This window comes from Thermobia domestica, chromosome 10 (genome assembly GCF_964235325.1).
Source record: "Thermobia domestica chromosome 10, izTheDome1.hap1.1, whole genome shotgun sequence".
NCBI lineage: Eukaryota > Metazoa > Arthropoda > Insecta > Zygentoma > Lepismatidae > Thermobia > Thermobia domestica.
Window position 1 is genome coordinate 24808194 of NC_137463.1, and position 12916 is coordinate 24821109.

The 12916-nt window shown below is 36.7% G+C and overlaps 1 protein-coding gene across 1 annotated transcript in view; it reads right to left on the reverse strand.

Moving 5' to 3' along the window:
- Window positions 1-7430: 7430 nt before the first annotated feature.
- Window positions 7431-12916, reverse strand: part of LOC145661951 (uncharacterized) — a 201818-nt gene continuing 196332 nt past the window's right edge. The window contains exon 9 of the mRNA XM_081727300.1: window positions 7431-8141. Coding sequence (XP_081583426.1) covers window positions 7978-8141 — 164 coding nt within the window. The 3' untranslated portion in view covers window positions 7431-7977. The remainder of the gene's footprint in view (window positions 8142-12916) is intronic.

A 12916-nucleotide genomic window follows, 5' to 3' on the forward strand; every position in this document is an offset into this window, starting at 1 on the left:
AGGTCCGAGCCTAACGTTCTGCCCTGCAGCAGCAACGTGTAGCCTAAAGCATTACCTAATTACCTAACGCAGGGTTTCTAAACCTGGGGGCTGCGACCCCTAGGGGGGTCGCGAGTGGTTTTCATAGGGGTCGCGAAGATAAGCGGAAGAGATAAATATAATTAGAATCTAATACAGGAAAATATTTTTAAATATTATTTTGAATTTTCTTCTGATAGGCATATTTTTATTTTTATAGCTAGTGTTAAGAGCAAAAAGTAGATCTACTAAACATTTTCAACAGTTGCAGAATTGTTTAAAAATCAATTTAAATTAGAGAGATTCGATATGAAACTAATCAGAACTGCATATTGAAATATCAGAAAAATACAAATGTGACAAAACCTGCATATTGAAATACAATTAAAATTGGAAACACTAATACGCAATAGCTGCGTTGCGTTTGTCGATAAATCAACAACGGACAAATTATTCTGTCGGCAATAAAAGGGATTGCTTTTGTTTGTGAGCGAATAATCTTTTTTTCTAGCAAGCTGGCTACAATGAAGGATGATTTTATTTGTTTCCATAAATTTCAAATGTAAACAAGTTGCTTTTAACAGTTTTTGGTGATTCTGAACACACACAATGCACCAAAATCACAAGAATATGATGTAACTCAAAGTGGCTGCCTCTCGAAAATTAAAATACTCACTAAATCTTTTAACAACTATCCAAATTTTCTTTCAACAAAGATCAGAAATTACTTTATTTTTTTAATCATATGACTCAAAATTAAGGGAGTTATGAAGTTTTAAAATTTTCTAACGGCCTCCATTTTGAAACAGTATGACGAATCGAATTCGATATTTGTAATATGAATGAACTGACCAAATTTAGCTTTAATCCATTCGCTTTTAGAGAAGCTTCTGTATCCACTACATATGAGAAATGGATTCTACTATTATAGAAACAGATGGATATCGTGAGATATCCGTAATAGATGTATTAAATATCCCACACAAGCTCATTACAAACCAGAAATTATAAGGGGGTCGCTGGCAAGAAGATGTGTAAGAAATGGGGGTCGTGATAGGAATAAGGTTGAGAACCACTGACCTAATGCATAACCATAACTTTCCTGGTAATCAGTATGGGCTTACGGACTTTAAAGATTCTACTCAATTCGACCATGATCTCATTCGCACATTGTTGTCATGTGTTATTCACTTTCCATCACTCGTAATCAACAACTTGAGAAACAGATCGAGTTCGTTCGTGTCCGTAGAGATTCACTCTGAGTATTTTTTTTTTTTAATCAGATCATGTGGCATCCAAAGTTCGAGCTTCTTTTTGTAGCCACCTTCCTCCAAATGGTCTAACACGGTTTCGTAACGGGTGTTTAGGTTTCTGGTGATGTCTTGGCTACTTGCATGCCGGCCTTGCACGAGTTTTACCAGAATTTTATCTTGTTTCGCTATGATTGGTTGCCCATTACAAGAAGCAACTTGAACATCGCGTTTTTCAGAATGAAAGCGACTTAACTATCTTTTGGTTGTTGCTTTTCATAACGTATCTTACCCATAAACAGCACCAATTTCTTCATGGAACTGCACAGCATTTGCTTCTTTATCGAAAGAAAATTGTAATATGTAGCGTTCGTTTTGTAGAAAGTTCACTCACCTTCAGAGCACGATACCTTACGTCTTATAAGAATTCCAACACCTTCTCGGAATTTACTAGTTTCAATCGCCAGGTGTCAAATGACGTTAGATCTGACCCACTGCGTCTCATATACCCACACATTTATCAAGTTGAAGAAAGACTCAATACTATTTAGACGACTTGATGTCATATATTTGTTTTGAACCTTTGGACCTAAAGGGATGACAGTTTGTAGATGGATGCTATTGGTTTTAAGACATGTCCATTGTCATGTCACATGTCAAGTGTACGACTTTAACGTGGAAGACGCAGGAGAGAAGGCGTCCTCAGAAATATGTAAGCGTATTCGATAGTCACACAAGAAAATGTTAATTTTTAACTGAATGCTCTGAGACGTTATAGATTTCTGCACCTGTTCTTTGTAAATGACATGGAGAGGGAAAGGAGCAGGCAAGAAACTTGGCATTGACAGTGATCACAGGCAAAGGAGAATATTGATAGCGTAATCGATAATTTCTTATCGCTTTCTCTCGTTTGCTTAAAGTGTTTCTCGCTGTAATTTCTCCTATTGTAACAGCACGCTCTTACGAAATAAATCGGCAAGTTGGAAATAACTGCAGTGAAAATATAGAAAATTATATCATTATAAATATGAAGCCATACACATATAGCTTAGCTTATACTTTAAATTTTTAAACTTTTATGCATAAGAAACATGGGAATAACAGAACTTGGAGTGTATCTCTCTTTTTGTAAGAACTTTTTGGTATGAGTTTCTCAAATAGCAAACGCAGAAACTGGAATAAGAAATGAGAGATACAGCATAATTACTCGAGATCACATTCATTGTTTTTGGTGAGTTTTTCCGGGGTTCTCCATTTCTCCCATTATCTTTGTTACTACCAGTTACTTAATTCACTTGAATTTGTCTTGTGGGATAGTAAAACTAAGAAATGAATTTAATATTTCATTTCACTTAATATGTTTTTTCGAGCTTACTGTACCTCTAGAATTGCCTAACAAACGAGACGAGACAGCGCTTGGAATAGAAACACTTTCCGAGACGATACATCATTTTACGTTATTTTTTCGAGACGAGACATCTTCAACTCTTCTCTCGTAGGCAAACGTAATGCCTCAGTGTTGGATATTTCATTGACACAAGGAAAAGTAATTTACTCTTGGAACTCGGAGTACCGTAGTCCATTACATAAAACCGACAAGTGTGCAAGTTCTTTTCACTAATTTCAAAAATTATAATATTAATACAATAGCGGAAGTAAAAATAATTGCAAATAGTGTTACTTGTAATTCACCAATATGCATTGTTTTTACAGAATACACAAAATCGAGAAATTAACACAAACATGTTCAAAATATTACAATGATGATAAATGAATTATGACAATAAAATGTTTAGTGAAAGGCCCACAGAAACATTCTTGGCCTGAGCGGAATTCTATTCTTCAGCGACAGACAATAATTGTGATCTTCAGCTTAATGCGTGACAGCTTCACTTTGTTTGATAAACTTCTAGACCAATAGTTTTTAACTGGTCGATGTATGACACCGAAGGGACACAAAAAACAACAAGAGCAAAGAAAAGGAAGAAACGAGATAGGAAAAAAGGTACAGAGAAGTGTTGCCAGTATAATAGTGGTGATAAAGGACAGATAAAGGTGTAGAGAAGTGTTGACAGTGTATAAGTGGTTATCGAGGCGGGAAAAAGGGTAACTAAGTTTTGGTAACAAATAAAACACAGTTCTGACCAGAGCAGAATGAAATATATTAAAAACTATACTTACAATGTGTTACAGTTTCAAAGGCCTAACGTCCTCTTCATCAGACACAAACACTGAAAAAAGACAGGTGACAGCAGATCTTATATACACGAGAAAGTGAAAGGCCACGCCCTTTCTTCTCTCTCATTGGTCGGAGGGAACCAATGAGGATAAAGGCAATTCCGCGCAAACAGAAAAATATAATGAGCCCTTTCACTTTTTCTAACAGTTCTTTAAACAGATGACATACAAAGAAAAGTGAATAACAAATAGAAAATATTAAATAGGAAAATTAAATAACTATATATATATATATATATATATATATATATATATATATATATATATATATATATATATATATATATATAATTTTTTTAAATAAATAAATAAATATTAATAACCTATATGCACTTTTCTTGTTCCTTTTCTATCACATCCAACAATTTCTCCCATTGCTCGTGTATATTCATACCGCTTGTCCAATTCATTAAGTTCTCCTCTTGTTCTCTCTTTATTCTTCTAGCCTCTTTCCACTTTCTAATAATCTTCCTGTTCTCTCTCTCTAAACCCCTTGCCCCCTCCCCGTCTATTTTATGCCCCGTTTCCTTTACATGTTTGTATATAGCGTTAATATCTCTTTTCAGTCTAACATCACCCTTATGTTGTTTTAATCTGTCCATAAGCCTTTTCCCCGTCTCCCCTATGTATTTCATGTCACACTCACTACACTTCACTTCATATATTACTCCTTCTTCCTGCTCCTCTATATGATTTTCCTTCCTTTTCCTTTTCTTCCTTATGCACTTCAACAAAGTTTCTCCTCCTTTTCTATAAGTCTTCACACCACCTTTTCTTAATAACTTCTTCAGCACTTCGGTTTTTTCCCCTATGCTCTGAATTCCATACCACTTCTTGTCTTCCTCTTCTTTCCTATCCATATTATCTTGTTTTCTCTTCTAAACTGCTCTATCCTATATCCATTATTGCTCAATTGTTTGTAGAATTTTTCCAAATCTTTTTTCTTTCCCTCTTCCTCGCTGTTGATGTTGTCTATCTTCCTTTCCATGTTCCTAATGAAATTATTCTTAGTTGCTTTGTCTACATCACTTCTCCAGTGGCAATAAATACCTGCCCAACACGGTTTCTGATACCAACTGGTAGTCACTTTCTCACCTTGCTTCTCTATCTTCATATCCATGAAATTGATAGAGTTATTTTCTTCAACTTCTAATTCTAACCTTATGCCTTTCTCTTGGTCTTCTATACTTTCAACATATTTCTCCAGTTGATTTCTATTCCCTGTCCATATGACTAAACAATCATCAACATACCTGCAAAAGAACAGTAACTTTCCTCCTGCTTGTTCTGTCACTTTTTTCTCCCACTTGTTCATTACTATTTCCGCTAGAACTGGATTCAGCTTGGATCCAATGCTTAAACCTTCTTTTATCTTCACTAGTCTTTCTCCAATTATGCAATAGCTATTTTCCCACAAAGTCTTAAGCGTTCTTGTGACTTTCTCTTTTTTTCACTGACGTATAACTTTCCCTTCCATCTCCTCTTCTATTGCCTTTATGACATAATCCCTTATACTGGTGAACATGGCTTTAACATCTACACTAAACATTAACACCTTCTCTTGATTCCACTTAATCTAATTTATCCTCTTCCTCAATTCTTCCGTGTTTTTCACTCTGCATGTCTCTTGTCCTTCTCTGACGTCGTCCATTATCTCCCTTAATTTCTCCTCTAGTGGTTCAAAATAGTTACCTCTGCAGTCCAGTACTGGTCTTAGCTTCACGTCCTTCTTATGTATTTTAGGAAAACCTTTCATGACAGGAATCCTTCCTTTTTCGTTGATCATCTTTTTAATCCCCGCCTTTTTACCTTCTTGTACTATCTTCTTCAACACTTCATCTTTCATGTCCTTGTCATCGACTTCCTCATATGTCTGATCACATAACTCCCCTAGCTTTTCATGGTACCATCCTTTCTCCATTACTACCAACGCGCCTCCTTTGTCCGCCTGTTCCACTACGATATCTTTTCTTTTCCTTAATCTTTTCAGTCCTTCCTTCTCTTCTTTCCTTAAATTACTCTCCTTCTCGTTCATATTCTGCCTAACAATCGACAATGCTTTTCTCCTTACTCTCTCTCTCTCTCGTCCTTATCCTTCATGTCTACAATGGCTTGTTCTACTGTGCACACCAATTCCTTCTTGTCCACTTCTTCCTCTTTAACCTTAAATTTATGTCCTAGACTTAAACACTTCTCCTCTTCTTCCGATAAAACTATGTCACCTATCACTACCACTCTGTTCCTATTATCCTTTTCTTCTCTCCAACCTAACAATCTTCCTTTGCTGGCTAATCTGGTATTAACTTTTTCTTCAAAACACCTTTCCCATTCTCTTAAATCTCTTATCACTGCTTCTCTCATAAAAATGCTGACACCGTCCTTTATATGTTCCATAAGTTGGTTAGACACTTCCTCACTTGTTTTCACTTCCTTACTTCTTTTCCTTATGACGTCCCAGATCACTTCTTTTTCAATTTTCTTAACTAGTTTCTTGAACCTCACTGATTCACACACTAATCCTTTCTTTCTCACCCGTAGACCTTTTGGAGTAATTCCCTCTTCCAGACACCTCCTCAAGAACTTGATCTGCTGCACATACGAGATTTCCTTCCTCCTTTTGTCTTTCCACGTGTTAATCCTCCTTTTTAGACTTGGAGGTAGATCATAATGAACAAACTCCATGGCTCTGGATAAGTAGAGTAACAAATAAAACACAGTTCTGACCAGCGCACAGGCCTTTCACTTTCTCGTGTATATAAGATCTGCTGTCACCTGTCTTTTTTCAGTGTTTGTGTCTGATGAAGAGGACGTTAGGTCCTTGAAACTGTAACACATTGTAAGTATAGTTTTTAATATATTTCATTCTGCTCTGGTCAGAACTGTGTTTTATTTGTTACTCTACTTATCCAGAGCCATGAAGTTTTGGTAATGTATAAGTTATGATTGAGGAAGGAGGAATGTTGATGTGTTGATAGTGTGTAAGTAATAGAGGCGGGAAAAAAGTGTCGAGAGATATTGGCAGAGTGGAAATAGTGATTGAGGCGGGAGAAAGGTGTAGAGAGATGTTGTGACTGTAGAAATAGTGATCAAGGCGGGGGAAAGATGTATAGTATAGGCAGTATAGAAGTAGTAATTGAAGAAGGAGAAAGGTATAGAAAAGTGTTAGTAATGTATAAATAATCGGATGAAAGACAGGCATAAAGGAATGTTGACAGTATATAAGTAGTGATTGGAGCAGGAGGAAGATGTGAAGAAGCGTTGGCAGTGTATAAATAATGATGGAGGTGGAGAAAACTGTGAAGCAGTGCTGGCAATGTGTAAATAGTGATCGAGGCGAGAGACAGCTGAAGAGAAGTGTTAGTAATGTATAAGTAACCGAGCTGAAGAAAGACGTAAAGAAGTGTTGGTAGTGTACAGTGATCGAGGTAGGAGAGAGATGTGACGTGTTGGAAGAGTGCGATATAAGTAGTGATCAAGGATCTTATCAAATAGAGGATCTACCCTTACAACAAAATCTTGAAGCCATACGTCACAGTTTCACCACCCCTACTCTGCCCAATCTGTCCAATAGGATCGCAATGTTTTGAACCAACAATCATGGTGGAAAGGAAAGTAGCTAATCAGACGATGGCGGACACGAGAGTAACCAATCAGACGTGCCGATTCTCGATTGTTTTTTTGAAATCATTCATTTAATATCATGAAAATACATGTGAGCAGATACTCTATTTTATAAGATCCTTGGTAGTGATCGAGGCGGAAAAAAGATGTAGAGTAGAAAGGTGTTGACAATGTATCAATAGTGATCGAAGCATGAGAAAAGTGTAAAGTAGTGTTGGTAGTGTATAAATAGTAATGCATTCACGAGTGGTGTATATGCAAAGCTGAAGACTCGGCCATAACACCTCTAATACGAGGTAGATTCGTAATAGCAATAAACACTAATAACTTTTAAAGCAAAGTTTGTATAGAAACAAATTACTTTTTACTGAACCACATACAGTATAAAATATACATTTACACTTGAGTTTATTAGTCAAATTAAGTTTGATATTTAATGTGTTGGCTTCTGACAAAGAAACAGTTTGTAATTCTGTCACTGTATAACAACTTCACAAATTTTTGACACTTCTTTTTTTGTTTAGCACTGTCACATCCTTCATGACACCAGACAGCACATAAGAAACAAAACATTTAATATTATATACAACACTGAAAATTAAATGAATAAAAGTTTCAGTTACAAACACATCATTCTTGAGACGGTTATGTTGGATGATAGAAATTCAACTTAAAATTTTGTTGTCTTTGGTTTTTAAGACATGCACACACAAAAACATCTCTCCTTAAATGAGTTGCTGAAAGAAAGATACTCGTCACAACGCCACAAGGCGAAAACGTAGTTTCCTTTATACAATGTAGTTACAAGTGTGTCCAGTATTGTTCCCAGAGGGTTGTTGTTTTGCCACGATTATTTATTGTCCTCGAAGAATTGCGGTCTAGTTACAGGAGGCGGTGTGAGCAAAGGTGCTGTGTCAACTCCAGGAACCAAAGACATTCGTTTTCCCTCTGCAGGCCACGCTTCTTCCACTACTACAGACTCGTCACCAGCGCTAGACAATTCCATAGGTTCACCTAAAAATAACAAAGAAAGAAAAAATATATAAATATACAGAGTGCGATCAAGTATAATAATTAAAGGAAAACATATTACTTTTGTTTAACAATTCATGGCTACAAAGAATAATTTGTATAAGCTATTAGAACGCGTATAATGTTTACGTTATTCAAGTGTACAATCTACACCTGTTGAAATTCTTAACTACAATATAAGATACTAAATGATCTTCAACTTTATTGTAGTCCTTTTCTTGGACTAGTGTTCAATCTAAGATGACTAGAAGGACAGCTTTTGGGAAAACTTGTGGTCCGCGGACCACAGTTGGAGAAACACAGTTGAATAATGTAAGAGAAACTTATAACGACAATTTCATACATTTAGGAATATCAAGGCATTGTTAAACATTTACAAATAATCTAATGACACACACACACACACACACACACACACACACATATATATATATATATATATATATATATATATATATATATATATATATATATATATATATATATATATATATAATATATAGCATCAATAACGCGCTTCGCTGTGTTAAATTATGAAAAAATTGTAATGTGTTCCGTTAGTCAGCCACTTTTTACTATTACTAAGCGTTCTTTGATATTGGTCATTTTCAGTGATTTTTAAATATATCCCTCTCCCCTCCCCATGTTGCGGGGCACATCATTGGAAGTATCATTGTTCATCTCAGCGATCCCGAACACTATGAATTCGACACTGATATTGGTCATTTCGATCATTTTTATATATCACCCCTCCCTCTCTCTCAAGTAGTGGGACTGAATTTGGATTTAAACGGCACGGCATCAAAGTGTTACTGTTCATCTCAGCGACCCCAAAAACTATAGATTCGACACTAATATCGGTCATTCTCGATCACTTTTCAATGTCTCTCCCCTTCATCGAGATCGGTCCGTTGGTGTAAGAGTTATTAAATTTTATTTATATTTATATATCTCCTCTCCCCCTCCTCTAAGTTATACCGTCAAAGTGAACTGATAAAAACATATCAGGCCCGAACCCCATCTATGTTAAAAATTTTATCGAGATTAATCGTTTGGTTCAAGAGTTATTAAGCGTTATTTTTTAACTACTCCTCTCCCTCCCCTAAGTTCTATCGTCAAAGTGAATAGATAAATAAAATCACACGCCTGAACCTCATCTATGTTGAAAATTTGATCGAGATCGGTCGGGTGGTTCAAGAGTGATGAAAGACATAAACATAATCACTTCCATTTTCATTTTTTATGTATATATCTCCTCTTTCCCCTCCCTTACGTTGCATCGTCAAAGTTAAATGATAAAAATTATCCCAGGCCCGAACGTCGTCTATGTCGAAAATTTGATAGAGATCGGTTGTGCGGTTCAAGAGTTAAGTTTTATTTATTTTTATATATAAATATCCCCCTCCTCCCCCTCCCCTAAGTTCTACCTTAAAAGTGATATGATAAAAACCACCCAGGTCCGAACCTCATCTACGTTGAATATTTGATTAAGATAGGCCGGGTGGTTTAAGCGTGATGAACTCACAAAGACAGTCACTTTATTTTTATTTTTTACACCCCCCACCCCCACCCCCATATATATATATCCCTCTTCCCCCTCCACTACGTTACACCGTAAAAGTAAAATGACCAAAACATCCCAGGCCCGAAACCTTATCTATGTTGAAAGTTTGAACGAGATCGGTCGGGTGGATCAAGAGTTAAGTTTTATTCATTTTCATATTTCCCCCTCCTTCCCTCCCTCCTCCTCTAAGAGCTACCGTCAAAGTGAAATGATTAAAAAAAACTTCCCAGGTTCGAACTTCATCTATGTTGAAAATCTGATAGAGATCGATCGGGTGGTTCAAGAGTTATTATTGACTCACGAACATGGTCACTTTTACTTTTATATTTATTGATTTTTGTGTATCTCCCTCTCCTCCTCCTCCCCTACGTTGTTTCGTCAAAGTGAAATGGTAATATCCATCCCAGGCACGAACGTCATCTGAAAATTTGATAGAGGCTGGTGTTTGGTTCGAGAGTTATTACGTTTTATTCCTTTTTTATAATTCCCCCTCCTCCTCCTCCCTTAAGTTCTACAGTCAAAGTCCATAGCTAGAAACACTCCCAGGGCATAACTGCATCTACGTCAAAAATTTGATCGAGTTCGGTCGGGTGGTTCAGGAGATTAAGAGTCACAAACATAGTCACTTTCAATTTTATAATATAGATCAGCGTTTCCCAATCTTTTTCAACTTGCGGCACACTACGGGCGTAACTTGAATCCTCGCGGCACACACATAGATATTATTATTGGTAGTAGTAGTAAAAAGAAACAACATTAACAATGGAAAGGATTTGGGAAGGTATCGGCCTGGGTCTGTTTACTAGATGCCATCCCGGTATTTGCCTGGTAGGACTGAGGGAAACCCTGGGAAACCTCAGTCAGGATGGTAGGCAGCGGGATTCGAAGCCACGACCTCCCGAATGCGTAGCCAACGCTATACCACTTGAGCTATTAGTGTCGAATTCATATTTTCGCGGTCGCTGAAATCAATGGTGAAACTCCAGTCGCATTAACTTCCAAATTCACGCTATTCGGCTCCGGGCCGGAGGTCACCGGAGGGGGGGCGGTGAGATACCAAGACATATAAAAGTAATCCAAAATGAACGATATTAGTATCAAATCCATAGTTTTCGCGGTCGCTGAGATCAATAGTGATACTCCCAGAGACGTTGACTTCCAAATACAGCCCCTGTGCGAAACATGTGTATATTCAACTAGTTTTACAATATTTGCGTTCCTTTCTCTGTTGAATCAAATGCTAACAGAACTTTCTTTCAACATAATTCTTTTTGTTTTTATTATTCCGTCAACTACTGTCGGTTCCAAATGACAGGTTAAAGGAGCAACAGAAAATTGTCCTTGAAATAACATGTTTGATACTGCAAGAATGCGATGACGAAAAGTTATGATTAAAAATGTCCACGCTGTTACACAACGGCATTTATGCTTTCGAAAGCTTGAAATCTCCCTGACTAGTAGCAGGAATTCTGGGAATTCCATAACTTTTCTTGAAACTTCAAATTCCCTGATTCTTCCAAAATACCTCGCTTACCTCGCCACCATATTGCAAGTAATACAAATCTCCTCATAAGAAAGAGTAAGCAAAAGCTTCCTGTAGTTTTCTTTTTAATTTTTAACGCTGATCCTTCTTTTTGTCATTTTATTTTGTTTTATCCTTCCTTAATTTTTTCATTACTGGTCTCGAAGGGGGGGACCCCACGGACCCCCCCCCCTTGGCTACGTGCCTGTTCTCACAGAGAAGAAAGCTCGATTACTGGTTTTCCCCCATCGTAAATCATTATACTTATTTTTCATTAGTAGTAGAAAATGGATCGATCTGGGACAACCTAGGACAACCTGGGGAATTGAGCACCGTACACCGTGAGCCCACGGTCTTTTACGACCTCCATTTTAGGGGTGAATTTGTTCCCTTTTATGAGCACTTTTTAGGGGGTGTACTCGTTCTCTTTTATGACCACTTTTTAAGGGGTGAACTCGTTCCCTTTTATGAGCATATTTTCCAACCCCTATTTTAACTACGAACACATAGAAGAGCAGATAACACATAAGAGTACGTAACACACAACAGAGCAGATAACACATAAGAGTACGTAACATAACAAGGGTGTATTCATTCTCTTTTATGAGCATATTTTCCAACCCCTTTTTTAACATAGGAGATAACACATAAGATTACGAAAACATAGAAGAGCAGATAACACATAAGGCTACGTAACACACAGCAGAGCAAATAACACATAAGAGTACGTAACATAACAAGGGTGTACTCGTTTCAACCCCTATTTGAACATAGCAGAGAATACATGGAGACTACGAACACATTGCATAGCAGATTCATTCCTTTTTATGAGCATATTTTCCACCCCCATTGAAACATAGCAGAACTAGTGAAAGAGTATGACTTATTTTCCAACCCCTATTTTAACATAACAGAAATGACATAAGAATATGTAACATAGCAGAGCTAATACAAGAATATGGTTTATTTTTCAACCCCTATTTTAACATAGGAGATAACACATAAGATTACGAACACATAGAAGAGCACATAAGACTACGTAACATAACAAGGGTGAACTCGTTTCCTTTTATAAGCATATTTCCAACCCCTACGAACACATAGAAGAGCAGATAACACAAGGGTGTATTCATTCTCTTTTATGATCACTTTTTCAACCCCTATTTAAACATAGCAGAGCTAATACAAGAGTATGGCTTATTTTCCAACCCCTATTTTAACATAGCAGAGAATACATAATATTCATTCCCCTACGAACACATATAAGAGCATAAGACTACGTAACATAGCAAGGGTGTATTTGTTCTCTTTTATGATAACTTTTTCCAACCCCTATTTTAACATAACAGAAATTACACTGAGATTACGAACACACAACAGAGCAGAGAATACATGATTCATTCCCTTTTAAGGGGTATACTCGTTCTCTTTTATGATCACTTTTTCAACCCTTATTTTACCATAGCAGATAAAACATAGCAGGGATTATTCATTCCCTTTTATGATCATTTTTAGGGGTGGACTCATTCTCTTTTATGAGCATCGTTTCCAACCCCTATTCGAACACAGCAACAAACTAGAGAATAATGGGGATGTACTTGTTCCCTTTTTTAACCCCGATTTCCCACAGAGGCTACGAACATAGAAGATTATATAACAAAGAATTCTTTT